The 27,244-nt window shown below is 40.8% G+C and overlaps 1 protein-coding gene across 5 annotated transcripts in view; it reads right to left on the bottom strand.

Annotated features, from left to right (window-relative positions):
- Positions 1-4,169: 4,169 nt before the first annotated feature.
- Positions 4,170-27,244, bottom strand: part of dnmt3ab (DNA (cytosine-5-)-methyltransferase 3 alpha b) — a 32,280-nt gene continuing 9,205 nt past the window's right edge. For 2 of the 5 annotated variants that reach the window (XM_029493147.1, XM_029493148.1), the window contains exons 5-23: positions 23,240-23,286; positions 21,413-21,559; positions 15,005-15,430; positions 14,261-14,419; positions 13,886-13,993; positions 12,934-13,090; positions 12,598-12,744; positions 11,396-11,440; positions 10,953-11,032; positions 10,694-10,806; positions 9,235-9,418; positions 9,022-9,106; positions 8,485-8,630; positions 7,091-7,181; positions 6,785-6,933; positions 6,429-6,529; positions 5,945-6,014; positions 5,447-5,565; positions 4,170-5,336 (exon numbers count right to left, since the gene is read on the bottom strand). In XM_029493147.1, coding sequence (XP_029349007.1) covers positions 5,195-5,336; positions 5,447-5,565; positions 5,945-6,014; positions 6,429-6,529; positions 6,785-6,933; positions 7,091-7,181; positions 8,485-8,630; positions 9,022-9,106; positions 9,235-9,418; positions 10,694-10,806; positions 10,953-11,032; positions 11,396-11,440; positions 12,598-12,744; positions 12,934-13,090; positions 13,886-13,993; positions 14,261-14,419; positions 15,005-15,430; positions 21,413-21,559; positions 23,240-23,286 — 2,516 coding nt within the window. In that variant the 3' untranslated portion in view covers positions 4,170-5,194. The remainder of the gene's footprint in view (positions 5,337-5,446; positions 5,566-5,944; positions 6,015-6,428; positions 6,530-6,784; positions 6,934-7,090; positions 7,182-8,484; positions 8,631-9,021; positions 9,107-9,234; positions 9,419-10,693; positions 10,807-10,952; positions 11,033-11,395; positions 11,441-12,597; positions 12,745-12,933; positions 13,091-13,885; positions 13,994-14,260; positions 14,420-15,004; positions 15,431-21,412; positions 21,560-23,239; positions 23,287-27,244) is intronic. The other 3 variants (XM_029493149.1, XM_029493150.1, XM_029493151.1) reach the window with 3 other exon arrangements.

Genomic DNA, 27,244 nt, shown 5'->3' with positions numbered 1-27,244 from the left:
AACCAATTACTTTGGAGTTAGGGCGTGTCCTCCACGAAGAGGCCGTACCACTATCAGAGGAAGAGGGTGGCGTCAAAAAATAACAAACAAAACAGTGGAGTGAGGCTGCATAATGGATTACTGTAATTCATCATCACCACTGGAATAGTGCCTTTGACATTTCATGACTGGGCTCGGGTGTGTTCATCTGCTCTCTTCTTTCATGAGCTGGGCTTGATTTTCTGTATTTATTAAACGGAGGGGAAAAAAACGTAGAAATCAAACATTTTGGAGCAGCTATGGCTGAATTAGAGGTCTCATCAGAGAGGAGCTGCAGGGCAACACCCTAATTTTAGATTGAAGCACTGAAGACGGCAAGGACCCAGGTGTTAAGACACAGTAAAAAATCCCCCTCCTGCAGGGCATAATGGCTTGGAAAGTAGAGCTGAGAATCAATCTCCAAATCTCCTCTATCAACCTCCTGACAATAAGAAGCTAAAACAGGGACACAAGGGTGTTAATTATTATGGTAGATAACCATCCAACCAAAATATTGTAATTATAATTTGAATGAGTTTGGTGACATCTCATTTCCCCACTAGAAAATGCAATTAAGTATATTTTTTCATAATGACTCATCATCGCATAATCATGCGGTAGTTAATCATAATTATGTAGTGTCTGAGATCTGGGCTATACCAAGGCACAGGTTTGGTTTCTGAACTGTAATGGGGAAATAATTAAAGTACTCCTTGGTTCTTCAACCAAATATAGAAATTTCCTAATGTAAAATGGAATGTGGTGTTTTCCACGATAATCACATTTAAATCACAAATTTCCTTGATCAAAATCTAAAACTTGGTGATAGATCATGTTGCGTCAAGTAAATTGTGCTGTGGTTTTCTTTATTAGATAGATAGTTTATTGTCTCGAGGGAAATTTGTTTTCACAGCCTGGCAGGATATCTAATACAAACAAATACATGAACACAACATACAACATAAAACATAATACATGTACATAGATGATGAATACTGAGGTAGCCTGTTAAATGTTGCTGTAGCGGAAGGAACAGAGCTCCTTCTCAATTTTTAAGGTTCCGTATCAGTAACCAGACGGCAGTGTGAAGTGTTGATTCAGAGGGTCTTCAGTGTCATTGGTACTTCTATGGACAAGGCATGCAATGGCTCTGTCATTCAGGTGTGTGCAAGTGTATTATTTTGGTATACAATCTTAGAGTTTTGTTTTTCGTTGGAGACAGACAGCATAATGTAAAACAGGATGGGATGGTAATGTAACAGAGAGATGTGGTCTCATAAATGTTCCCACGTTTATGAATGTCAGTGATACGATGATCAAAGGTTAGGTTATTCCAAGGTGAGTCTAAAATATTTGAATTTGTTGACATGAATGGAAATGGGGATCGAATTTAAGTGTATTACATTAAAAACCAGGCCCTTGGTTTTCTCTGCTTTCAGATGGAAATAGCTTTCCATAGGAAACAGTTTTATGATTGGCTGTGATGGAATTGTTGTCACTGAGGATGGCCAGAATAGCAGCGTCGTCAGAGTAGTAGTTTGTGATGATGGATCTTTTCAATTCCAGCATGTTTTAAGGAGAATAGTAAGTGTAAATAGAAATATAGATGGCATTTTTTATTTAATCTGAAAACATGGAAAGGAGGTGTCTCTTCTGATCAAACTTAAAATTTTCTGCTAAATTTCTCTGATTTTTCTTTTATTCATCATGTAAGATTACCTAGTTTTTATTATTTCTCTTTATGTGCTCGTCACACTAGTTTGACATAGGTACAACTATAGCTGACCAATATTTAGATCAAAATCCAAGGATGGTTTTGCAGTCAAATGTGATATTTTACCTGCACTGTCCTGAAAAGGCACAACAAATAAATTTTTGAGCGTTAAAATGTAATAAATTATGTTTAAATGTTATTTTATATTTTTAAATGTGAACACTTAATGTTACTGAGAAATGCTTTGTATTTGAAACCATATTTTCAGTGACTTTAAAGTGAATTTTCTTAAACTTTTTTAATTAAAAAAAAAAAAGGACAGGAGTTTGCAGATTTCTGCACAAAGACAATACATTTATTCAAGTGTTCTCCAGCATACGGAGCCTTTATCTTCTCTCTGGACACTAAACATAAGTATGGGGGGGTTCAAAGTGGAGAATGACTGCTACATTTGCTGTACGAACTGGTCTTGAGGAAAAGCGTAGAAGCCATAAAACATTTATGACAGAAAGAAAGTCACACAGAGTGTCAACAGTATCACTGAATATAGAATTATTGACCTGCTTTGAACAGTAAAAATGAAAAGTTTCTGATAAAAACAACAAAAAACCAAAACAAATAAAAAATAAAAAATAAAAATAAGCATCAAGTCAAAACATTTTGAAAACAGACATGGAGAATATTACGGCATGGAATGTAGGATTAAGAAGCAATGCGTATTTAAGCGTACATTATGCTACAGTAAAAGTTATTACCGTTTTTTTCTCACACGATTTTCCCACAGATAAGCACCAACTACAGCAATCGCTAGTCTAAAACAATATAGGAAACCTTTCATTATTTGTTATCCTTATTTTTTCAAGTACAAAGTTAAAATGCCTTTGTTAATATATTTATATGAGTGAAATAATAGTTCTTTTCCATTACTACAAGGAACTTAAAAACAGTCATTGTCAAGACGTGTTTATTTCTCTTCCAATCAAATATATTTTTCTTGATTAGATAAAATGTTTAGCACCATCAGAAACACCTACAATCCCTCTTTTTTTAAATTCTTACAAAAGAAACAGAAGCAAAAAACACCACCATGTAGGGCTGTGCAGTGAAGTTGAGACCGTTCATCTTAAAGCTGTCCATAGGCCACAATTAAGATCACATGACAATAAATCTGAATTCACTTGACACAGATAAATCAGTACGAGAAAATGTTGACTTAGAGTCTCCCTACAAATTTTGAATCAAATTTGTCACTTTAGTTTAATTTTTACCCTATGACTTTTTTCTAATTTGATGATATATATTAGCAAAGAATTATATTTGTACATCTCAATCGTACAAAAAAAAAGGTGAAAATAAAAAAATTTAAAACGACTGGAAAACTATGAACAAAATGTACAAACATGGGGGAAGTGTTAAGTATTAAGGTGTGTGGGGGGGATAACATCTGGTTAAAATATCCCAAAGCACAGGAGCTCATATTGAGCCCAGTGTGCATGGACAAAAAAAAAATTATAGTAATAAGGTCACTTAAGAAATTAATTACATTAAGAAATTAAATTTCAAAATTTGAATCTTAAATATGATATAGATAAGCGATAGCATCTGTTTTATTATCCTCTTTATTCTTTGAGTGCTGACATCTTTGTCAAACACTGTGTCAGTTTTTTGTTTTGACAAACTGCAGCCTAAATCCTCCATACTTAGCTTAAGAGGTTACAATCAAGAGAATAAAGTTTGAGAATGTAATCCAAATTTGGATCAGCGCTTGAATTTGTCAACATGACGACTACGAGTTATCAGGGAAATGGCAGAGGCCAACTGTCCTTCATAAGGGACAAAATATTACACAAAGCATGTGACATAGTTCTTTGACTCTGTCTTAGATTTTACAATCTCAATAGAAGTAGACATTCTTTGAATCTGGGTAGTAACATACTGAATCGCTGCTTTTAAACAGTAAAACAATATGGATGATGGAAGAAAGGGAAAGGGGGGTTGCGGTTACAAATGTCGATCCATCTACTGTACACTGAGTCAAATAACATGGGTTTCACACATTAAAATCCATTCTTTCACTTCTATTGGCACAGCCCTACTGTATACAAAAAGTATTACACGAGGGTAGATCAGTTCACATCATAAAACAAAACAAAAACAATTCACAAGAACCAATATTTTTAAAAAATATCAAGAAAAAAAGAAAGTATACATATAAAAGTGCTTTATAATGTTGATAAAACAGCACAAAATTGCTATAAAAAGGTAGAAGAACTTTGTGAAGCCGCACCATATTGTTGAGTATTTGCACCTGACAGTTTTTCAGTTTAGAGAGGTGGTAGTGGAGGAGGAGAGTTACCCGGCCTGGTCACCCACACCGCCCCTCCCCGTTCCCCCCGCCACCACGCTTACTAACAGTTGTACAGTAATGTAATGGTCAGGATGAAACTAGAAAAAAGTAGCTCACCACAGACTTTGATCTTAAGTTGTTTTTTTGTTTTTTTTTTGTTTGTTTTTTTGTTTTTTTGTTTTGAATGACAGAAAACATCATTTCCCATGTGGCTAGCTTCATTTTCTGTTTGTGCAGATCCAGGCAGTGAGCCTGAGAGTAGCAAGGCTGAGAGATTAAATGAGCACCAGTAAAAACTGTATAAAAGCTGTAAAATGCAGAAAAGAGGACTTGCTCCATTTTGCAGTCTACTTTCTGTCACTCCATTGTTTCCTTTGAAGTGAACAAAACGGCACAGAACAGACTTTTTTTTTTTTTTTCATGAAGTGTAAAAACATCAAACAAGTTTTTTCCAGCAACAGGTTTCAGAGCTCCGTTTTGTCTAAAGTTGTAGTGCCACATGGGCTATGATGTTTCTCATCATTTTGGAGCACCATGGTATTGTAACCATATTACAGTAGTACCTTTATTTACCTTCAGTTGTGTATAGAAACTGTAAACAAAGAGGTATATGTGATCTGGTGTTTTGGATTTTCAGAGACACAGCTCTCCTGACACTGAGGAAAAATCACCCTTCTCTTCACATCTCTGTGAGGCTCAGTAGCTGGAAGCATGGCTGCACTGCAGGTGGGAATCTAGCAGTACGCTCACACAGCAGAAACATTTCACATATCTCAAAACCACCCTCCCTGTCTGATGTTTCCCATCCCATTTTGTCTCTTAAAATACGTATTTAGCACTTTTCTGTCTCAGTGTCTTGAGAAGAAAGCATAGTCTCAAGTATAGCTTGCACAAACAAATCAACAATACTTGATAACACTGCTAAAAGGTAAAATGACCTATCAAAATTAAATAGAATAAGAATTACAATTCAAATACAAGAAATAATGTGAAATCTACGTCAACGTTTCGCTTGCAAATTATACCAGAGTATAACTTGAGGATCAAGGCTCTTATTTCTAGCAACAACACGCAGTTGTGTTCTAAATGGTTCCGAGCAAGTTTTTTCTTGCTGCTCAAACACAGGCAAAGTAATCTTTGAGTGGTGCAAACAGGTGGCGGATAACCGGGACGCTCCATGATCTGCCCAGGAGCCTCTGCCTCGCCAGTCGGCTCATGTTGGACACGTCCGTATAGTGGACTGGAAAGCCAAAGACCCTGGCAATAGCAACAAGTCAGACCAGAAAACAGACAGACACCACAGATACCTTGAGAGTTTGATCTTGTTGTGCAAAGTTATTTCAAGGACAAACTTGAAATTTACATACCTCTCCATCTCAGTGCACCAGAGTATATCCTCCTTTTCATTCATGTAGACGGGGAAGTGCTGGTCCTTGCCCTGCTTGATGGAATTAGACCTGGTAGTGATGGTCCTCACCTTGTCAAACTGCGGGATAGGGGAAATTATAATATAAGTAATATAATAAAAGTCTCTGAGTATTAGTCAGGGTTATGTTTTGATTAATTTGACACAGAGCCTGAAACATGTTCCCCCTTTAACCACAGTATTGACGACAATGTGATGGTAACCCAGTAAATGCATCACCAAGCGATCATATCCAACTGCCCTTTTTGCAAATGCGATATCTAATTTTGTTTCCTTTGCTCACGCCACCAAACTAAAAGATAATTATTTCCAACACATAAATTCCAAAGTATCTTGACACAACATCCATTATCTTTGAACCAAGTGATGTACACAACTTTGTTACAATATCATTTGTACAATCCGTGAAGTATGTGAGTAGGTAAGGTAAGGTAAGTACCTTAGCTGTCCTGCCATGTTCTAAACAGTCCTGGAGGTCCAGCCTGTCAGTGCACATTGCAGTCAAAGGCCTGAGAAGGAGAAATAGTTGGAACTTGAAACATTCATCCGTCAACATTTGTTAACTAAAACTGACATTTTAAGAAACCTTTATAGAATGATATTCTAAACAACCACCTTTAATAGTAGCTGCAGAGATGTAGGAGAGTATCATCAACAGTTCAATGGCTTACTGACTACATGCACGACCTGGCTGAATTTATTCTAGAGTTTAACTTTTATCAAAAACTGACCTAAGCAGAGAAGGCTGTGGTATGTGGCTGCTAATATTAGTGCTTGTGAACAAAGATATTAGACTTATTCATTTTCATGCATAATTGTTATCCATTTCATCTATTTTTAAAGTGTTTGAATTGATGTTGTTCCTGTTGTCACAGCTCTTGTTTTTTTCCATTGTGTATGTCAAAGGCTGCTGCTTCCCTCACCATTCACCCACCAACCTGTTCATGCCAGGAAGGTTACCCCAGAAATAGCGGGCACGGTGGGCAGCGGACACCTCCTTGGCATCAATCATTACTGGGTTACACTGTGGAAAAATAGACATCAATCAGAGAAGCACCAAGGTAAGATGCTTTGCTAGAGATTATGTTTATATATATAAAGAAATGACTGGTGGTTATCTCGGAAAAAGTAAAACGTTACTGGAATTTAAAGAAATTATAAGACAAAAGGGTTACATCAAGACTGAAAAGGTAGAAGTTCTCAGTTAATGCTCTCATATGTAGTGCCACGAGGGGGCACTGATAATCCACCCAGTGCCAAGATGAGTGAATCAGCTCACCTCTAAAAAACGAGAGATGTCCCTTTTATCACTGACACCCATAGCAACCACATTTTCAAAGAGCCAGAAGAAAGGTCGGTCTTCCCCCTCCTTTGGCCGAGCCTCGTGGAGCAGCCTGTAAAACTCAAAGAACAGGCGGCCGGTGCCCTCTGTGGGACAGAGACACCCATTAGACCAGGCTGAAGTACAACAAAGAGACACAAACTGATGATGTTCTGGGGATTTTTCTGGTCAAATAATTGACGAGATGATCTAAATGCATAACAGACAGGGAAAGCAACGCAAAGTGAAAATGTTCAGACTTACCATAAAGGCCTTTCCTCGCAGGATTGACTATAGAGAGGTCGTTGCATGGGCTTCCACCAATAACTAGGTCAAAAGGACCCCACTCCTGTATCTGTATGTAGATAAGAGAGAGTGACGACAGAGACAGTTCAGTGAACCAACACAACACTCTTCCAACTTCAGGTATATTGTGTTCAGTGAAAAAGAATGGCTTAAATTGCTATCTAGTCTCCACTTTCTCCCCTTTCTAAGTTTAAGGACTTGATTTTCCCAAGAAAACAGTTGAATGTTGTTGTCCAGATACATATGACATTTTAAGGAACCCTGATAGACTTAAGAGAGCCTACAGATGTTATGTAAGACATAAGGTTCAGTTTTCTCTGGTTCACTAGTGTGAGAAAAGAAAGCCCACTGCTATTTGGGAGCAGAAACATCTGTACATAACGTCAGATGGGTGAATGTATAAGTGGTAACTGTAAAGCCTCTGGATGAGAGAAGTTCCTCAGAGTGAGTTAAGCTCCAGATTAACTATCGTTCTGACCTTAAAACTAAAGTGGATAATAAAATAATCGTGACTCGCCCATTCAGAGTACATTACATTTATAAACGGTTAACAGTGCTTCTTTAACCTTTGGTCAAAGCCGTGTCAGGATTTTTTTTGTCGTGCTTCCACTCTTGTGACTCTCACAGTTACTAACATCAACTGGGCCTGTACCAGATATTTACTTTACCAGAAGTGAAAAAGAATATTTCATGTGAGTAGTTCAAGATTCATGATGGATCAGAAGCTTAAGTAGAATTAATGCTCGCCCAGAGAAAAATGTTAAAATGCACTCAGTCAGAACCGTGGATATGTCAGATATGATGAGTTGTCTCATAAGGTCAAAGATTTTGTCAAGTTTTACTCCAATCAAAACACATCACTGACATTAGTTTATAGATTGACTATGAGACAGACCAATGGGTTTGTATACAAGGCTCATTTATACAGTGGCTGCAACAGCAATCACTTTAATGTAGGAAAAAAATGCCCTTTTCATAACTCTTAATCACAAGATGGATCTCCTGTGTAAATGTAGATGTATATCGCAGACAAATGCTTTCTGATGGGACATGAGTTCATGTTTTCTTTGTATTTCTTTGGTTGCCGAGTGACACCCCAAACAACCCAGTGTGTTTCTCTTTATGTACTCAGTCTTCATTATCTACTCAGTTGTTCATTATGCACTCATTCCCCACATTAAAGACTTGAACTTTGTGTTAAAACTGTTCTGTTCTGCAAATTGCTTAGCTTCAGTGTGCAGCAGAACAAGACTGCAGTTATATAACATACAACTGTTGTCAGTGTGAAGAAACTGAAAAACACTCTGTGCCCGAAGCTAGAAACCAACAGCTTCAAAGAGAATCTGACTCACATGTTTGCGTGTGACGTTCCTCACATCGCCAACATACATGATACGACCCTGATGCCGGACAATTCCCACAGTGATGGAGTCTTCACACACTTCAGAAGCTACGTAACGATCGACTTGGATGCCAAGTTCTTTCAGCACCAGCAGCCCTGCACAGGACAGAGTGAAAGGTGAAATCATAGAATTCCCAAAAGAACTTTTGTGGCATTGAATAATACTGAAAATGGCCATTTAAATTCTTTGATTACAGTACATGCTGATGTCACTCTTCTACTTACCATGTCAAGTATTGACTGATGAAACTCATATAATGAATATGATGGTGATGTTATATAGTCAACAATGTTACCACTGGAATGCATTATTTTGATCCTTATTCTCCAGTTTGGGTATAATCGTGACATGCAAGCAATCTAAATTTCACACCAGCATGATTAAAAGGGTCAAGGAAAGGTTGTGTTTCAGATAAAAAGGGGGTACAAAGTGTAAACTGATACAAAGCAAAGATTTCACACAGACTTAGAAAATTCTTTATCTAACCTGTTGCAATGCCGTCAAATAGTGACAGGACACGAATGGGTTTCCTTTTCTCCGCCATGACTGGGGGGTAAAGCTTTGGTGGATCCTGAAATACAACACCGAAACAGAGAGGGGGTCAGGGACAGAAAATGATAAATGCCAGGGGAAGAAAAGACTCCTCAGAGTGTGACAGTTAAATCCGTAAAGTGTATCATCTGAAGGTGCGCTACTCACAAAATCTTGGTCATGATTATTTGCAAAGAAATGCTGGAGACGGCTGGGCCAGTCACTGCGGCGTTCTAACAGACCGAACACGCCCTTTTGACCGCACATGTAGCAATTCCACGGATCCTCTTTGATGGCAGCGTGGGCTGCTCCCTGACCGACGAGGAGGTCGACACACTCCACACAGAAACACCTAAACACAGGCAGAGGAAAACCATATCTATACTGCTCTTTTTTTTTTTTTTTTTTTTCTCACTGTGATCCCCATGTTTGGAGATATTTTACGTTTTCTTTACTATACCTGTTCCCATTAAATACAAAATAAATAAATAAATAAATAAAAAATAGTGCAGTGATCTCACTGACATATCCGTGAAACCAAATGTTCCACAGAGCTCTTCCTGTTCTCCAAAACTATTAAAAACACATAAATGAGGCTCTGTTACACTGAGCGACCTGCTCCTTCACTACAGCAAACACACCTCCTGTTGTTTATTTTGAGTTGATTTCACGTTCACCATCTTTTTCCCGTAAATACTCCCCAGCACTACACAGCTGAAGATAGTTCCAAACAAAGACACTACTTTCTTTGCTAAAACTTACAGTGCCTTGCTATTTTGAGAGACTTCTTATAGGATGTAACCATGTATGTTTGCGTTGTGTTAGTTCATGGATTTATCTTCATGGTTGCATCATGTGTTGTTGTCTCTTAATATGATTTGTTGACAGTAACAAAAACATTGGATATCTCTAGCTTGATCCATTTTTCCTAATTCAGCTTCTAACTCAATCAGAGGTCAGAAACAGGCCACTACAGGGCTTGGTTTCAATGGTAATAAATGATTTTGGAGACTTGGAGGGGCAGACAGTTATGATCAAACTGTAATCCAAATGTCAAACGACATCATCACAGCACACAGGAAACCATTGTTAACTTACTGGTGACAAGGCTCAATTTGTTCTCAGTGGTATTTTCTGGACTTTAACATCATAGTGTCAGTGTGAGGACATTTCATCAGATAATTTCCTTACTGCTGCTCTATCCAGCGGCCACACAAGCACACTTTTTACAATATTAGTAATCAGTGGACCTCACATGGTGGTGCCTTATATTGCTGCTATGACATTTGTGTGACATCACTGCAAAGCCTCTACTGTGGGCTCTGTTTTCGCAATGATGGCACATTCCTGGTATCAGTGATAGACAAAGATAAGTGTTTATATCCTTCAGAGAATCCTTTGAACAATTTGATGGGTAAAGAACATTTCTTGAAATATTAAAAAACTGAACATGATGGTATATGATCATACTTCACAAAGGGAATTCTGATTCCCTTTTTTCGCAGAACTGCCACAGTCTTTTTTTGGAGGGGGGGGCACAGATGCTTTAAAATATAATTTACTTTAACACAGATTGTCAAAGTTTTCATTATCCCCATAACCCAGCAGAACCCAGCAGAACCCTCACCGACAGCAGTTGTTGTTTCCACACATGAGCACCTCTCGTCCCCCACAGCAGATAGTGCAGTATGACTGGTAACCATCGTCGTCATATTGATATGCACATTCAAGGAAGCAGTTCTGTAGAAAAAAGGTGGTGAAAAGTCAGCAAATAATTATCATGTGCTACTTAGAATATCTTGAGTTTATTATTAGCTTTATAAGAAGCTTTTTTTTTTTCGTTCTTGCTTTGAATCTCAAGACTTTTAAATGACCTCACAACTTACTTTACAGCTCTGGCACATTCCTCCACCAAAGAGTGGGTGCTCAAGGCTAACATTCAGACTTCCACAGGAGATACAGATGTCTGTGGAAAGAAAGTGCCATATGTCAGTGTTTAATAGGCAGAGGTCAGAGAGGTGTGAACACTCTGCTGCTACATACTTCAATGAATTATTTGAACAGCTGTGACGCAAGACTAGATCTAATGAGCTTAGCTGGTATGTTTGGAGAGAATACACAAGGGAGACAGCAAGGCGGCAAAACCACAGCAATGCTATTTCTTCTGTTGTACTCTTTCATCGCTTCATTACCATAGACACCTACATAAGCTTCTTTGCTTGTCAAAAACAAGGTGTGAAGGAGAAGTGTAAAGCACCTGGATGTTCATCCCCTGAGAGCCCCCCCAGTGCTGCTGCAAGCTAGAGCACACAAAGGGCACATCACTCACCCTCTATGCTGCGGCATTTTTGTCTCACTTCATAAACGAGCCGCTCTGAAAATACAAAAAAAAGGGGAGAATGATAAGAAATGTAGGTCACCGAAATCCACATTTAATATTGTATTTGTCAGATCAACGGCTCAAAATGTGTCTCTGAACAACTTTCAATTTTTGTTTGTTCTATTTCCACAGATCCAAAAAAAAAAAAAAAAAGTCACGGTCACAAGAGGTAAACTCTGAAACAACAGAATTCTAGAAAATTATTTATGCCACCATCCTAACTTACAAAAGCTCAGTTGTAATGATCTCACCCTCTGCTAAACTTCACTGGTACAGGTTACAGGTTAATTCTTAACCCTGTGAAGCGGTGAAATGCAGCACGGTGCCCAAGACGAATTTCCCTCAGGGGACAATTAAGTTCACTTCACTTTACCAAGTAGTTGGTTTATAATACTTATCAATGAGAGAAGGCCGGAACAAGAAAATAGGGTAACTAACTAATTGCTCCTTATACTCTACACAAAGTGAAGATTAGATCCTTTTTTGGTAGGATGGTGCACCAAATTCTTGGAGGACTCGTTATTGTTAGAGGAATTTTTTCAAAAAGGGAAACTTCAATGGCACCACGGCAACATAGTGGTTCGTACCGTTGCCCCACAACAAGAAGGCTGCAGGTTCGGTTCCCAGGCCTGTGTTGCACGTTCTCTCCGTGCTTGCATGGGTCCAAAGTCCTGCATGTTAAGGTTAACTGGTGATGCTAAATAGTCCGTAGGTTTGCGTGAGTGGTTGTTGATCTGTATGTTGGCCCTGTGACCTAACCCTTTAACATTTAACCTCTCAAAATGACAGATTTCAGCAACAGCCTTTCTAATTATAGAACACACAGATAATGGTGCCAGTCGTGGGACTGGTACTTCTGCTTCGATAATGCTCCATCAAAACATATTACATACAGACAACGTGCATTTGGGAACAAACCCAGACAAACATCTATTTATAGTCTTTTTGGCAGTATATTTTGTCTGGTCACATCATTCACTTTCATCTTAAACCTGTCACTCTAATGGCTATACAGTCTATATATGTATATAGACTGTATACTGTATATATAGTCTCTGACCACTTAGGAGCACACGTCTCCTCAGTCCTCCCCAGTGGAGGGAATATAGAGTTCATGACTCCTGAAAAACCTCATAAACGAGGCGCCTTACCTCTTGTCCTCTCATCAATGATGTCCTTGACCTTGGGTTTCTCTGCTGTGCTTTTGCGTGGCTTTTTGGCTGGTGGAGGAGTGTAGGCTGCTGCTTCTGGCTCCACCCACATCTCAGGGTAAACCTCTTTGTATGGGTTACGCTCCTCTGGGGTGCACAGCATATCAGATAATTAATATCACAGGCAGCACGATCAGCTATTAAACGACATCAATTAACCAGAGAAATTTGTAGGTGAACTGGTGGTGCACATGGGACCCTTTTACACTCCCAGCTGCTAACAAACTGAGACACAAGGTCAAAAATTACAGCTTTAAAATGTGGACGTCCTCTTACCCTCTGGTGGCTCCAAGGCCTTGGGTCCAGTGGGTTGAAATCCTGTCATTGCCCAGTCAATCATCTGCTTGTTCAGTATTTCCACTGATTTGGAGGTTTCGGTCTCATCACTGTCAGGGCAGGCCATGAAGGCTTTGCCTGCCCGGCTGCTAGCCACCTATGAATACATTAACACATTTATGAGTGAGATCGATGTTCAGTTTATCTATAGATATGATTATCCTGTGATTCAGAGTGATCAGGGTATCAATAAGGACACAGACACTCTAGATACCATCTTTAAAAAGGGATATATACTTTTTATCCCAAAGATCATTTTATTATTTGGAAAGAACAAAGCACAATGTCGTAAACACATGGCGGCACTTTTCATTCATACCACTTTACTGGCTTTGTCTATGTTTTTCTTTTCATTGAACAATGTATTAGCACTGTAAGAGCCCAATTCTTTTCACAGGAATGCGTGTACCTCTTTCATGAGAGGCCTCTACATCTTCAGGGAATATTGTGGTTATGTGCCACATGATTTCTTTGCAGATATAATTAAATAAGAAGAAATAATTCCAACATTCAGGTCTCCGAAGGCCACAAAAATGTGGCCTTTCCATTTCTGTTTGAAAATGGAGTGGGGTAAAACCTGCAGCACTACTTTGTGTGCTTTAGGCAAATTGATAGTAGCTGGGCATGTTGTCATCTATTGTTTCCAATCTATATGCCAAGTTAAATGAAACTAATCTCTAGTTCACAAATAGTCTTGATGTCCAAGATGGGTTTAATTCCTTTATCTATTCATTTAAAGAAGTAAAAACAACTGCACATTGCTATTTACTAAATGCGTTTTATCAGTAAAAAAAAACAAACAAACAAACAAACAACGCACTGTTAAAGCAGTTGCATCCATGAGATTTCACATAGGTAAAGATAATTAGAACATTCCTGCTCGCAGACTCACCTGTAGCACCTCATAGATGGCTTTCTTGTACATGGGCTGCTTGTTGTAAGTTGGTTGGTGAAAGGCATTGTTAAAGGAACTTAAAGGCATGAGTTTCTCTACACAGACCTGTAAATTTACACAGAAAATACAGTCATTAATAGGTTCATATTGTCTTTAGTTCAAAAGTTTGAAAAGATGAATGACTTGTCTATGTTTATAGTGGGAAAGAGAAATTACTCAGACAAATAAAATAACAAAAAAAGAGTACTACGGAGTGTGTGGTAGTCACTATAAATGGAAGAGTGTTGCTTAATTCCACATGAAAAAAAAAAAAAAAAAAAAAAAAAAAAAAATCACCTCACAGTAATATTAATGTTGGCTCTAAACACTCACCACCGAGAATTTTCCATCTCCAAACCACATGACCCATCTGGTTCCCTCAGCAGCTCTGCTCCGTCCCGTCATCCACCAGGATACGATGCGGCCTGGCCACCACGAAAACCCTCGCAGCTTCCCCCAAACCAGCTCGCCGATGCCAAAACCACGACCGTCCTGCAGCCAAAATAAAAGACAAATCATCCGCTCCGTATTCACTTTGGGGCATAGTTGTGAAACCCTCCTAAACACTGTCTGTCTCCATTTTGTCTCTTTTTTTCCTTCTTGGGGTAGCAAAGTCAGATTAAAAATAATATCATCAATATCAATAAATTACATCATCTATTAATCACAGAATTATTTTAAGATATGAACTTTCAGAACGTGCTGAAAATATTCAACTTGATGGTTCGGGAGAATCATTCATCTCCAAACAGCGCATTTTTCCATTAATAGTCCAAAGCCCCAGACTACCACAAGTGACAACACTTGTACAGTTATATAAAGTCTAGTAAATTTACTGGAGTGGAAATTCCATATATGGTTTGGTATTATTAAGTAAACATTTAAAGCTATATAGTGTTTCTACTACACCACTTTTTCATGGTGCAGCATTGCATTAAATCACACCAGAATTTACTCGGACCGCTGGATAGTTACTAACTATAATTCTGTAAAACATTAACGACTTTGTGATCGATCCTGCCCTGCCCGCCTCACAGTTAGTCTGTCGATGTGAATCAAGCATCAAACTGATCTTACCTCATACTCGGGCTCAGTGTCTGCAGACTTGGGGCACGCCTTGTCTCCGCCCACAATGGTGACAGGCTCAGGGGTCGTGGCCACCGTGGGGGAAGCTGGGTCAGTAGGCTGCTGCTGCTGCTGCTGAGGAGGCTGCTGAGGCGGCTGCTGGTGCTGCTGTTGTTGCTGCTGTTGCTGCTGCTGCTGCTGTTGTTGTTGTTGTTGTTGTTGCTGTTGTTGTTGCTTTGGCAGCAGCAGCTGCGATTGCTGTTGATACTGAGGCTGAGGCTGACACTGAGAGTGCGATTGAGGCTGAGGCTGCTGTTGCTGCTTTGAAGGCTGAGGGTGCTTTATTATTGAGACCTCTTCTTTCTGGCTCTCTGTTTCATTCTCCTCATGATCTTTCATCGCGCTCATCGCTGACATCAGTTTGGCCTTTTTCTCTGCCTGAAACGAAGTCCAGTGACAGCAGAGATAAAGACTGGGCTTTTCAAATGATGTATGCAGTCACTGAGTCTGAGGGAAAAAAAGAGTATCAAGACTGAGTTGTGATCCAGCTGGATATTGTGTTTTTCAAGTAAATGTAGACACTGTTAAAGAAAATACATCAGAAGAGGCATCATAGAAGTAAAAAAGGCGAGAAGCTGAAAGACAGATATGGGCAAGCATTCAGTGCAGGCCAAAGGCTTCATACTCTGAGCTATAGACACAACTTGGTGCTCAAACTTGTTGAGGTTTGTAAACCAACCCTACAAGGAAATCTGTGAGCTTGGCCAAACACCTTCTGAAATGTATTTATAGAGAACACAGAGAGATTAAACTGATCCCACCTTCCTGTGCGACTTGTGGTTTTTCAAATTGGCACTTTCTTTTGTAGCCATTTCTTTTTTTGGCCACAGATGATGAGCTGATCAACTTTTCTTTAGCTCTTGCTCACGCTCGACAGCGAGCTGCTAACCACTTTTTTTTTTTTTTAATCTGTCTTTCTCCTGATCACAGTTGCTTCTTGCAGTTGGAACCATGTGAAAGTACTGTTGAACCAAAATAATAAGATAAAAGATGCTAAATGTGTCATACAGTTTAGGGGAACTGCAGCGGCGGCTGACTAATATGTGAGTTCATCATTTCAAACTACCTATTTCACAGACTCACCTATGACCCATTGTTTATATGAAAATACTGGTTAGTGCAGCTTTGGGTGAAAGTATGTGCTATGGCACATAACTGCAACGTCCGTGCTCTGATTCAGGCTGGGGATTTTTGTTGTGTATCTCACTCCTTCTCTCTCGCCCAATGTTTCCTGTCTGCCTCTCTGCTCCTGACTGTCAAAACAAGCCAAAACTGCTTCAGAATAACTTAATAAAAACTGGTGCATCACACCGGCGGTTGATAAAAATTTAGCAGCACTGGCTGCAGTATAAGAAGAGCCTGACAGTGTGACAGCCCAACAAATAAAGTTATGCACGTCATCTCTGCTGTATATGTGCACACTGATTGTGGGAATCCGACTGCCTTTGTAAACACACCTTTATCTCTGCCTGCAAGGCCCATTCATCAACAGCAGTGTATACAGTAACTCTATAGTGTCCATAGCTGTAGCAGCAGTTCACTGGGTTTGTGGTACCTGACACTGAACCGCTAGGTTGATCAGAGAGGACGAGACGCAGCCGGGACTTAAGCCTCTCACAGTAAATCCCGAACAGCTGCACTCATTCTGATCTCTTTCTCTCAAACACACACACGGTAGGACTCACATGCTAACTTCCTTCTTCTCCTTCTCTTTTGCATGCACATGCACAGAATATATATCTGCAGTCCCATATGTAAACACGTGTTATACATACTATAGGGTCCACGTGAGAGCACTGCTGCACAGCTGTGCTTACTTTCCTCAAGTCATTTTCTCAGGTTCTCAGGTCTCACACACACACTGTAAATGTCCAGAGATGTACTGAGTGTGTGGGAAGAGGAGAAAAAGGGGGAAGTAGCAAAGAGACTGAGAGAGCATATAGTACAATCCTCCATCCTCTCTCCCAGTGTGACTCGTAAACAATAGCGCCTTTAAGGGGAGGTGGTGCCTAGATGGCGTGGGGAGGGGTATCTGCACAGAAGAGTAGAAACATGTGCTCCTCAATCAAGAGTCTCTGCTGTGGTTTATAAATATCTGTACTGTAGCGCTGGATGGATGGTTCAAAGCCCCTGGCCATATGCGTAAGGCCTCTTGGCTCCAGCACAAGCACACTGGAGTTAGTGTTCGACAGCCTGCTTGGATGTGTGGTTCCAGATGGTAAACTGCAAAAACCAACAAATGTCAATTAAACTGCTCGATGTGTTATGTGTATGGGGAGAAACAATCTGCAAGTGAGGGGAATAGTGACTGATGCACTTTTTAGAAATTAGTCCAGCTCCTTCATCTCTGACAACCAGTGATCACAGGTATACTGTACTGGGAGATCTGTCGACACCAGTAAAGCAGCTGAGCTGTTACTGTGCTCATTCTGCTGTGTTTAGGGTCCAACTGTCTCCAGGACTCCTAATCCTCGGAGCCAATGAGAAAGTGATGCTGAAAATGCCAGTGGGGGGAGGAGAGAAAGTACAGTGGCTATAAGAACCAGATATTTGTCTCTGGACTTCTTCCCAGTTGTAAATGCCCCCTTTTGGGGGCCTCACAGTGTGTGTGCAGCTCGACCAGCAAGACAGGCCCTCTGAGTCTAAAGGAGAAAATAGGAAAGGAGGTAGCAGAGACACAATGCGTTCTTTATCATTTACGCACGCCTGCCCGTCACTGACAGCTCAGAAATACCACCTCTTATATCCGCTGTCACGCCGTGCCGAAGACAAATGCCAAAAATGACAGCATACATACTGTAGATGAATAAACAGAGGAGAGGAAATGTGCTTTAACAACCTTACAGTGAAAAGCATCTACTTTTTTTTCACCCTCAAAAAAAAAAAAAAAAGGTTATATATGAATGCAGTGGAAAAGCAGACTTCAGTTACTGTACTACAGTAATGATGGATTATGTTATGGACAAAGTGAAAACAGAAGCTCTACAGGCTGCTGGCAGAGAGTGGAGACATGTTGGGTGCACAATAACAGATAATCTGACTTAGAAGCCGTGCAGCATGATACCCTGAGGGCTCAGGAGGTGACAGAGTGCACTGGAAAGCACAAAAAAGGGGAAGAGGTATTGGTCTGTGGATTGTGCAGATCATACTTGAGGATCTAGTCTGCGCTCTACTTGTTAACAAACAGGTCGTGTTTACTATGCAGCCCGTCTATTATATGGTTGTTCTCAGCTTTAAAAGGGTCACGATATGTTTGCCCTGAACGCTAGCATGAAATACAGGTACAAAGACATCAAGCCTAAAAAGAAATTCTTAAGAGAAGCTGATGTTAAAGGTGCCATGAAATACAAACAAGCAAGCATTCTGCAAACAGATTAAAGGTAAAAAGTTAGATGAAATAAACTGTCACTGAACATTACTTCCTCACACAACATGACAGCGAGCCTTTGAAGCAACACAAAAGAGTTTGACCTTTGAGTGCAGTAGTCTCTCATGCGCAACAGGCAGGAGAAACACAGCGGGGTCTGTTTTTTGTAATTGATGGATTATATAGTGAGTTATGTCTTCTGCACAGATCTGCTGAGGGAGACAGTACAAATAGTAAACCCTTCCTTAGGTTTGGACAGGACAGGTGTAGTTAACTCAAGAGGCATCAGATTATCTCTGCAAAAAAAAAAAAAAAAGAAAAGAAAAGAAAGATGCACAATGACAGGTTCTGTGGCCATTGTCTTCATTAGCCTGATTTTTTATTTACATTTTTTTTTTTCACAGATGTGTTTCAGTGGCCTTGTTAGCAGGAGGGGTCACACCAAAATAGGCCATCTGGTTTTCATTGTATTGTGTCCTTTTAAGAGATAATTGGGAATATTACAAAGTCAGCTATGAATATGTAAACACAATTCCCCAAGAATCCACTCATGCAGTTTTTTATAAAAAATCTCCCCTGAGAAGGCAGCATGCTTTACTCCAAAGCTCTTTAAAATCTTTTTCAACTTATCAAGTGACTGTGCTCGTAGTAAATCTATGTCCTGAGACAGACAGAACAAAGTGCACAGTGATAGGAAAGAAAGGGCTCTGAGGCCTACACGAAGACTTCACCTTTTTCCCAGTTCAATGTTATGTAAGGTGAAAATCATTCTGGCTCAGGAAAAAAAAACAAACAAAACAGCTCCATTTTAAAAGTAAATGTACTTGACCTACAAGAATGACGTTACTCTGACATTTTTCTAGGCACTGCTATGAAACAGGAAATAGTTTCAGCGCATATTCACCCCCCGGGAAAAACTTTTTTCATGCAAGCAACTTTTTCCCAAACACGGCTAAAGCCTTGCTCACTCTTCCTTTTTTTAAAGAGACGGTTTCCCTTTAAGCTGTGCAGAGCAGATGGTCCACAACAACTCTCGTGGAAATACCTGAAGTCAGCATATTCCCCTCGGCATAAGCAGGCTAATCAGACATGCACACTATCCCCCATTGTTATCAAACAAACAATGCAGTGCACATACCCATACACGCCAACGCGCAACCCTCATAATCCAGTGTGGGGCTTCAGTTTTTTTCACCCCCACTCTCGGGGTAGAAGAGATCGCTTAAAAAAAGAAAGCATGAACATTTCTTTGTCTGGGAATTCAGGGTCAGGTGATTGCCGACAGGAATTCTGGTTGGATAGAGAGGACTTGCAAAATGTTGGCAGCGAGCCAAGAGGCTGTCTTGCAAGCAGGGCTGGAAATTTGCTGCAAACCTCATCTTCACCCTCATATCCATAGCACAGAGTTCATTTCCATAGCTGGGGGAGGGGTCAGAAAAAAGAATAGGGGAGGGAAACAGAGAGGGAAAGACGGAGAAGTCCACTGTAACACAAGGCACATGAGAAAAAAAGGGATCCTGGAGAAAGTGCAAGATGGCAGTAACCCTTTCAGCCACCATGTCCTCCCCTCCTGCAAGAGCATGCAAAAAAAAAAAAAAAAAAAAAAAAAATGCTTCGCGGCGAGAGGGGAAGCAAAACTGAAGGCTATGCATCACATTACCCCCCAGGAAAAAGGGCTTTGATGCCAAAACAAAGTCTTTGTGCAAATTAGATCAAAGCTTGCACCACACCAGATGAGAGAAGAGGAAAAAACTGGCATAGTCACAATTTGCATCTTGCAAATCCCCCTAAATCTTAGTCCAGTACAGCCACTTGTTCAAGAAAATGCACCTCTGTTTGGAAAACGTGAACTGCCTACTTGCCTCATATTTTACAACATTTCACTTGTAGGACTCCGGCATGTCCTGCTAATTTGGCAATATTTCCTCTCTGGAGACGTTTTTATGGCTGCTCCCCAAGCCTTCTCCAGAGGGAGCAGAGGGGGGCGGGGAGGCAGAACAAATGGAAGACCCCATGTTGATACTACAGAGAGAGACTCCTCATTATGTAACAGATGAAGTTGAACCACATCACGATGCTACCAGAAATCATATTTAACATGACAAAATAATGAGCAATGTGGGGACCTTGGCATTTATAGGTATTACATTCATGCCGAATAAATGATGCATAAAGGTAATCAGAATTTGGTGACTACCAATGAACCAACCATCAGAACAAACTTCAGCCATCTCAGTTATTAAGATCTCACTGAACATGGAAAATGAGCCCTTAAAATGAAGATCTGAATGTCTTTCCTTCCAACTCCATCTCAATCTCCCATGTGAAGCAATCAAAAGCTAGAAAACGGCTGCGCGGCCAAACCTGTGGTGAGGCTGTCTTGTCAATGAGTGGTCCCAGTAACAGGATTTAAACATTTATGATGGAAACCATGAGAGAGTCCAGATCACATTCCGGCCAACTTCGAAGTAGATTTAAAACACACTGGATGTGGCCAGTTCAGATTACTTCAAGTTCATATTCCTGGTTGATTAGTCTGTAATAGGAATGAGGTATTTCTTCTGCTGACTGCTGCTGACTTTCCTGAGCAGTAAAATCCATCTTAAAATTAAAAATGTATAACTCAAACGTTCCCACTTTTATTCTAGCTTTTGACAAAAATGTGGGTATTTGGGTGAAAGGACCCTTTAAACAGCTATCACAGTCTAAATTTTCATACGGGAAGCACAAGTCGTGTCATTGAGACAGATATGTACACAGCAGCCGCATGTGATTCTTCCTCTGCTAATAAAATAGACAACAACAACACCAGGATGCTGAGCCAATGGCCCTGGAAATCCACTGAAATAAATGGTACCTTCATGAGATATCAAATGACCCATCAAATACACTTGGATAAAAATACACCACCCTCTAGAGCCCTATCTTCGACCCTGGCAGCGTGATCCATGCCTGTCACTTGTCCTGCTCTCTGCAGTGGCTGGGGTACTCACCTCCATCTTCCACTTGGCCAGCCACTCCTCTCTGGTCCGCTTGCTAATGTAATAAGGGTCACCAGCCTGGAAGGTTATTCTGGGCATTGGCCTCTGACGAAGGCTGATCTCCCAACCAACTCCCCCTCGCAGCCTGCCTCGACCTCCCTGTTTAAGGTGTTAAAAAAAATAAAAGTTAGCTACTTTGTTTTCGATTCTTTCATTCATAAGGAAGCAGCCAGATTTTTCGGAAATGTGCGCAATCCGATCTGTTGCCAGAGCCTGCCGGTCAGACTCTAGTTAACAGGTTAACTTGGAGTTGAGGTGACTGGATTTGCCGGATTTCTACAAAAAAAATAAAATAAATAATAATAATAATAAATAAATAAAAATGAGGACTGATGTTTGTGTGCCATTTGGTGGTGTCAGCTTGTGATGGGTCAAGCCTCAAGGTCTAACCACAGCACCGACTGATCCGAAGAGCTCCCAAGTGTATTTGATATTTCAAATCTATACACCATTAGGTACCATTTCTTTCACAAGTCCAAAGGCAAGAGAACGAATCTGTTTTTCTGGACCTTGTATATCAGCTACTATACCGAGCCTCTCGTCAGCAATCGATGCAGATTCAGTTTACCTTCAGTGCAAGCTTTCAGCACATATTTGTGGAGAGCGGGAGGCAAAGGGTTTAATGATACACAGAAATAAACTTCAATGATTAGTTTGACTTTTTAAGAGACACTTTATTTTCTCTCTTCACGCACATCAATTTGTGTTTCTTTTTGCCAAGAGCTATATGAAAAGATCTATATGCTGCGCTCTCATATCTATCCATTCAATACAAACCTGGAGCCAGCAGTTGATGACCTTATCTTTGCAAAAAGGCTGAAAACAGGGAAAGAACTGGTCTGGCTCTTTCTGAAGATTAAACACCATCCACCTGCCAGCACCACTAAATGTCACCTTAAAACATTAAAAGTAATGTGTGTTCTTTTGTTTGTTTGTTGTTCTTTTTTTTTTGCAGCGATGTAGATGAGAAGATTAATATGTAAAAAAAAACAAAACAGCAGTGGGTTAGCTTAGCTCACCAAAATGAAGTCGCACTTTACAGCTCACTAATTAAAATGTTTTATCCAAAGTGTTTTCAACGCAAGCAAGTTACTCATCCCATCCACAATTAGTCTGGCGCAAAAAGATTAAGCAAGCAATTGGTTACAGACTCAAATTTAGAGTTGCTTGTAAGGAGGATTTGTTACCAGGGTAGTTATTTCCCCTGTCTTTATGTCAAGCTGAGATAACAGACTCCAGCTTAATATTTAACAGATGTTAAAATGTGACTGTGGTATCAATCTCCTCATTTAACTCTCTACAAGAATGCAAATAAACAGTCTAAAAAAAAGCAAAAAAAACTAGACTATCTTTGGTCAAATCCAGAGTAACTGTTTCACCCTGTTTCCAGTATTTATGCTGTGCTAAGTCGCTGGACTTAACATAACAGGCAAGCCTCATGGAGCGTATAGCCTGTCCTGTAATAAAGAAAAAGCAATGAGACAAATCAGGACTTTGTTATAACAAGACCAGATGGACTGATATTTTGACAACATACCAGTATGATGTGATAACTGTTCGGAAATTCTGGTCCCTTTTCCAAGTCATGAAAAAGCACTTTTGCATTTGTTCAACCTGCACCAAAACCATCTGTTGTGCTGGCAAGCAGAGGAGTCCCGGTTTGTGACAGGAAAGATAATTCACCCCCAGAAAGGAAACTACTGCCTTGGCAATTGTGAAAGACACCTCATGAGTTACATCAGCCAGAGAACAAAGACACAAACAGAGCAGAAATCTTACCTCGGTCTTGACTGCATCGCCCCCGTCCTCCTCCTTGTGCTCCACATCTAGAAAGAGGACAGCGACACAATGGATGGCCTGAATCATTCACAGGAGAGTGGAAAGTGGCCACATGGCTTGTCCCTGCATCTGTGCTAAACGTAAGTGGCTTTCCATTCATCAGTAAACCAAATGGCACATTTATTCATCCACCGTGTTACCTGTATATTTGTCATAGTCAATTTAATAAATCTTCTAGAAATCTCTTTATGCATATTCAAAGTGAGTGTGGGATCCCTGCTGCTTGTGCACTCAGGTGCCGTACGAAGGTTTGATGCAACCCAGAGGGTCTGGATCGGCTGCCCAGGTTATGATGAGCGTGGAGAGGGGCCACGTTTATTTTGGCAAGTATCGCACTTCTGACCTTACGTCCCCTCTAAATGAGACACACAGCTGGTTGCTATTAGCATGACCCCTCCCACGCCACTGACACTGAGCCGTAAAGGCAACAATGTACCGCTTCACTTCTGGGACTGTGGGGCGTCACATAACCTGCATCAGGACACAAATCTGTTGTTGCTGCTGTTGAGCTACATACAGACAGACAGTGTGGAAGCTGTTATTTGGGACAGAAAAAGATGGTGGAGCCTATAAACTCTATTTTTTATTCCCAGTGCTGAAAATGTATTTACTCATGTTGAATCCAGCTTTTTAAAAAAATCCATTTAGCAACTGTTGTGGAGTTTTTGATCATTTCACATGATCTTCATTAGCAGATGGTGTTTGCCCAGAAAATCCAAAACAACTTCTTTCTTTTTTTTTTTTTTACATTTTAAGCCACTATAACCAATACTGAAGGTGTAAAAGAGATTTTTTATCTGGCCTAAATCCATTAGGTTGCTGATTTACATATATTTTTTTTGCTTTGGCTTCAACAAAACATTGCAGGCATTTGAGTGTTTGGCGGTCATTAACATTTAATTTAATAAAAGCTCTCCAGGCTTGATCCACCACTGATTGAACTTCATGCCTCCAAACACACCACAATCGAAGTTTTCTTAGAAAGGAACGTTTTGTGCAGGAAAGAAATTACCCATATATGCAGAGGAGGTCACAAAACTGGAGAAGTGGTGCAGCGAGATGATCAAAAATAGCACAGAAAACGTTCGCTGAAGCCACAGCCTAATAAAAACGTCTTAAACAGAATAAAAGCTGCAGTTGGGATTTCCCATTAACTTGGCCATGATTTAAGACCTGGAGGATCTACAACAACAAGGGCATGTTATTCATTCTTTAACAGCATTGTTTGCCTGTGTTTTAGCGGAGAAGTGAGGGGTTAGCCAGAGAGCATGGATATCACCCAACTGAGGCATGATTCATGAAAACGTTTTCACCCGCAGCAGCAGAAGAAAAACAGACGAGAGAGCCAAAATCAGCCTCATCAGAAAAGCTCAAACCAACACCTCAGGTTTGACTTTAACAATGATCCATTTGAATATAAGCCAGTATTTCTAAAAGTGCCCAAGAAAAGTGATACTTCACCGGTGGAGTGTACACACATGAAAGCAGCTGTGTCCCAAATTAGCATGACGGCACGGCCTCAGTAAACATGACTATCTGCTGAGATGAAGCCCAAATACTATCATAACACTTGAGCCCTGAGAGGCCCAGGACAACTTTTGAAGGCCTGTTTTCTGCGCAGCCAACAGCGAAGGACCCTACAGACCTGTCCAAACAATAGTCTGCTCTCTTAGCAGCCTCTTCAAGTCTGTTCCATGTGTAGCTGAGCCCCCTTGCTCCTCCCTCCTCCCCTAACCCCTCGATTCTTTTTTTCCATAACTCTTTTCGGGTCTTGTCGTCCTCATCGGGAATAAGTGACTATATAACAAATTGGTGAGGCGGCGCGGACTGCCAAGGTCATTGGGTTTGTGAGGGGAGCTGGCTAATGTTGCCCACAGAGAGTATACCTTGCCAGTTTGAGCGAGTTCCAGCTCTCGTATTGCTAGAGCTCAGTTCCACTCCAGCCGGAGCTCAAATCCTTCCTTTGCCCTCCAGATGGATAACAGAGAGCCTGTTTATCTGACGATCGATCCGCCACACAGCCCCCCACCAGGGACTTTACATCCACACTCGCTTTGTCCAAACTTGTTCAGCTACAGCATTCATTTCTCCATGCATGTACATCTCATGTCTTCCGGTCCCACCTAATGTTAGTGCCTCACATTAGGGGTAGCCCAGACACCATGCAGGTTCAATTCACTTCCAGGCACTGGTACTGTGGCCACTTTTTGCTGATGTAATCTGAATTAAACGCCTGGGTGGCTGTGCATGTGCCTATCCGTGCAGCTTTTTGCATCACAGTTGCCTTCTCCGAATGCCCTTTGTGCCAAATCTCCTCACTGCAGCTACAGAATTTGCACAGTTTGGCCTTTTACCTTCTCCTGTTTTTGACATCTGGTTTGTAAGAAATTCTACAAACGTTACATCAGCGTGTCATAGGCATCAAATGTCACTCGCAGACAGATGCCAACTGGGGAAATTTGCATGTGTGCAGCCTCACACAACCTGTGTGTGCTGCATGTTCACACATTACTGCATGAGTGCTGATGCCTTCCTGCATGTGGAGGCCTCTGTGGCCAGAGCTCTAATTTCCTTGACTCTGTGGCTCACGCTGCTGAGGATTTAGTTCCTCTTTCAGTTGACTTGCCTGCTGCTTGTTGCCTCTCAGTCGTCGGTGTATCGTAAACAGACACTTTATCAGCAGAAGTGAGTGGCAGGCCATGTTTTTACCTGGCGTATGTGATCGCGGCAAAATGTCACCGCCACAGAGGCGGTGTCAGCACTTTCGGATGCTGTTTAACTGTCCGAGGTAACTTCATAACCGCATCGGCTCTCTATGCCAAATATAGATGCCACCCAATTCATGAGTAGCAAATGAAACATCAACAACATGCTGGCAGGTAATTATCAGGAACAAAGTCTCAACCAGTGATTGAATGTTGGAAGACGAGTTACAGTTAAAAACTCGCCAAAACTGAAACACAAGATGATGAACGCCTGCTGCGTTTTAGTCCTTGTTTCTATTTCTATGGTAAGAATGACTCTGCCTTTACACCCTGATGACATAAGGGTTTCACAGGCAGCATTACTGTCATTGCTGGAGGAGGAGTAGCCTTTTGACACTTTGCGCTGTGAAACTTGTGAGTGTTAAAATGAATTAATGCAGATGATGTGAAAGAAAAATAGAGATTTATAAAGTGGATTATGTCGTGTTATGTCTCTATGACACGAAAGCTGAGCAGGATCTGGATCTGGAGCCATTCACACCAAAGGCAAACAGGGTTATCCCTGGTTTACTCTGGGAAGTGAAGTAACAGATCCTAGAAGCACAGACCAGGTGAATACAGAGCGCAGACCTAGTTTGTAAAGAGCTCTGGGCACGACGCCATCCACCTGGCAGGGCCCCCGACAGGGAGGCAGCCACAACAGAGACCTGCCAGCTCTCAACAGAGGCCAGTTGCCAGGAGACGAGTGGCTCCTCCCCTGGCTTTATTTACTGCGCTCCCCATCAAGGTCAGAGCCGGTGTCTCTACGGCGGGAGGGGAGTGAGGAGACACGTGGCTGAGGGAGAAATAGGACCGTGTATATCTGTGGGGGGGTAGGTGATACTCCAAACTACCTGTCAGCGCCGCTCCCTCCCAACAATGCCCCCGGACTCATATCACCTTCGTATGCTAATTTTATCCACTGAAGATTCAGCTCTGTGTGACCAAAATCCAAGATGAAACAGTTTTTTACAGTCAGCACTTTAATTAGCTGCTGTGTTTTAAACAATGGTGTAATCTCAGGTAATAATCATTTCATGTGTCATTTTCAGTTGTAATTATTTCAGGGTTTTGCACTGAAACATGTCCGTTCCTGTTGTCTTAGCTCTTACTGGACCTTTATTAAATCCACTTAATCAGGCCAACAAATTCATGCTTTCACAGCTTGCTGAGAAGTTTACCAATATTTTAGGTACAATAA

The sequence above is a fragment of the Echeneis naucrates genome, chromosome 22 (assembly GCF_900963305.1).
Source record: "Echeneis naucrates chromosome 22, fEcheNa1.1, whole genome shotgun sequence".
Taxonomy (NCBI): Eukaryota; Metazoa; Chordata; class Actinopteri; order Carangiformes; family Echeneidae; genus Echeneis; species Echeneis naucrates.
This window is presented reverse-complemented; position numbering and strand designations above follow the sequence as displayed.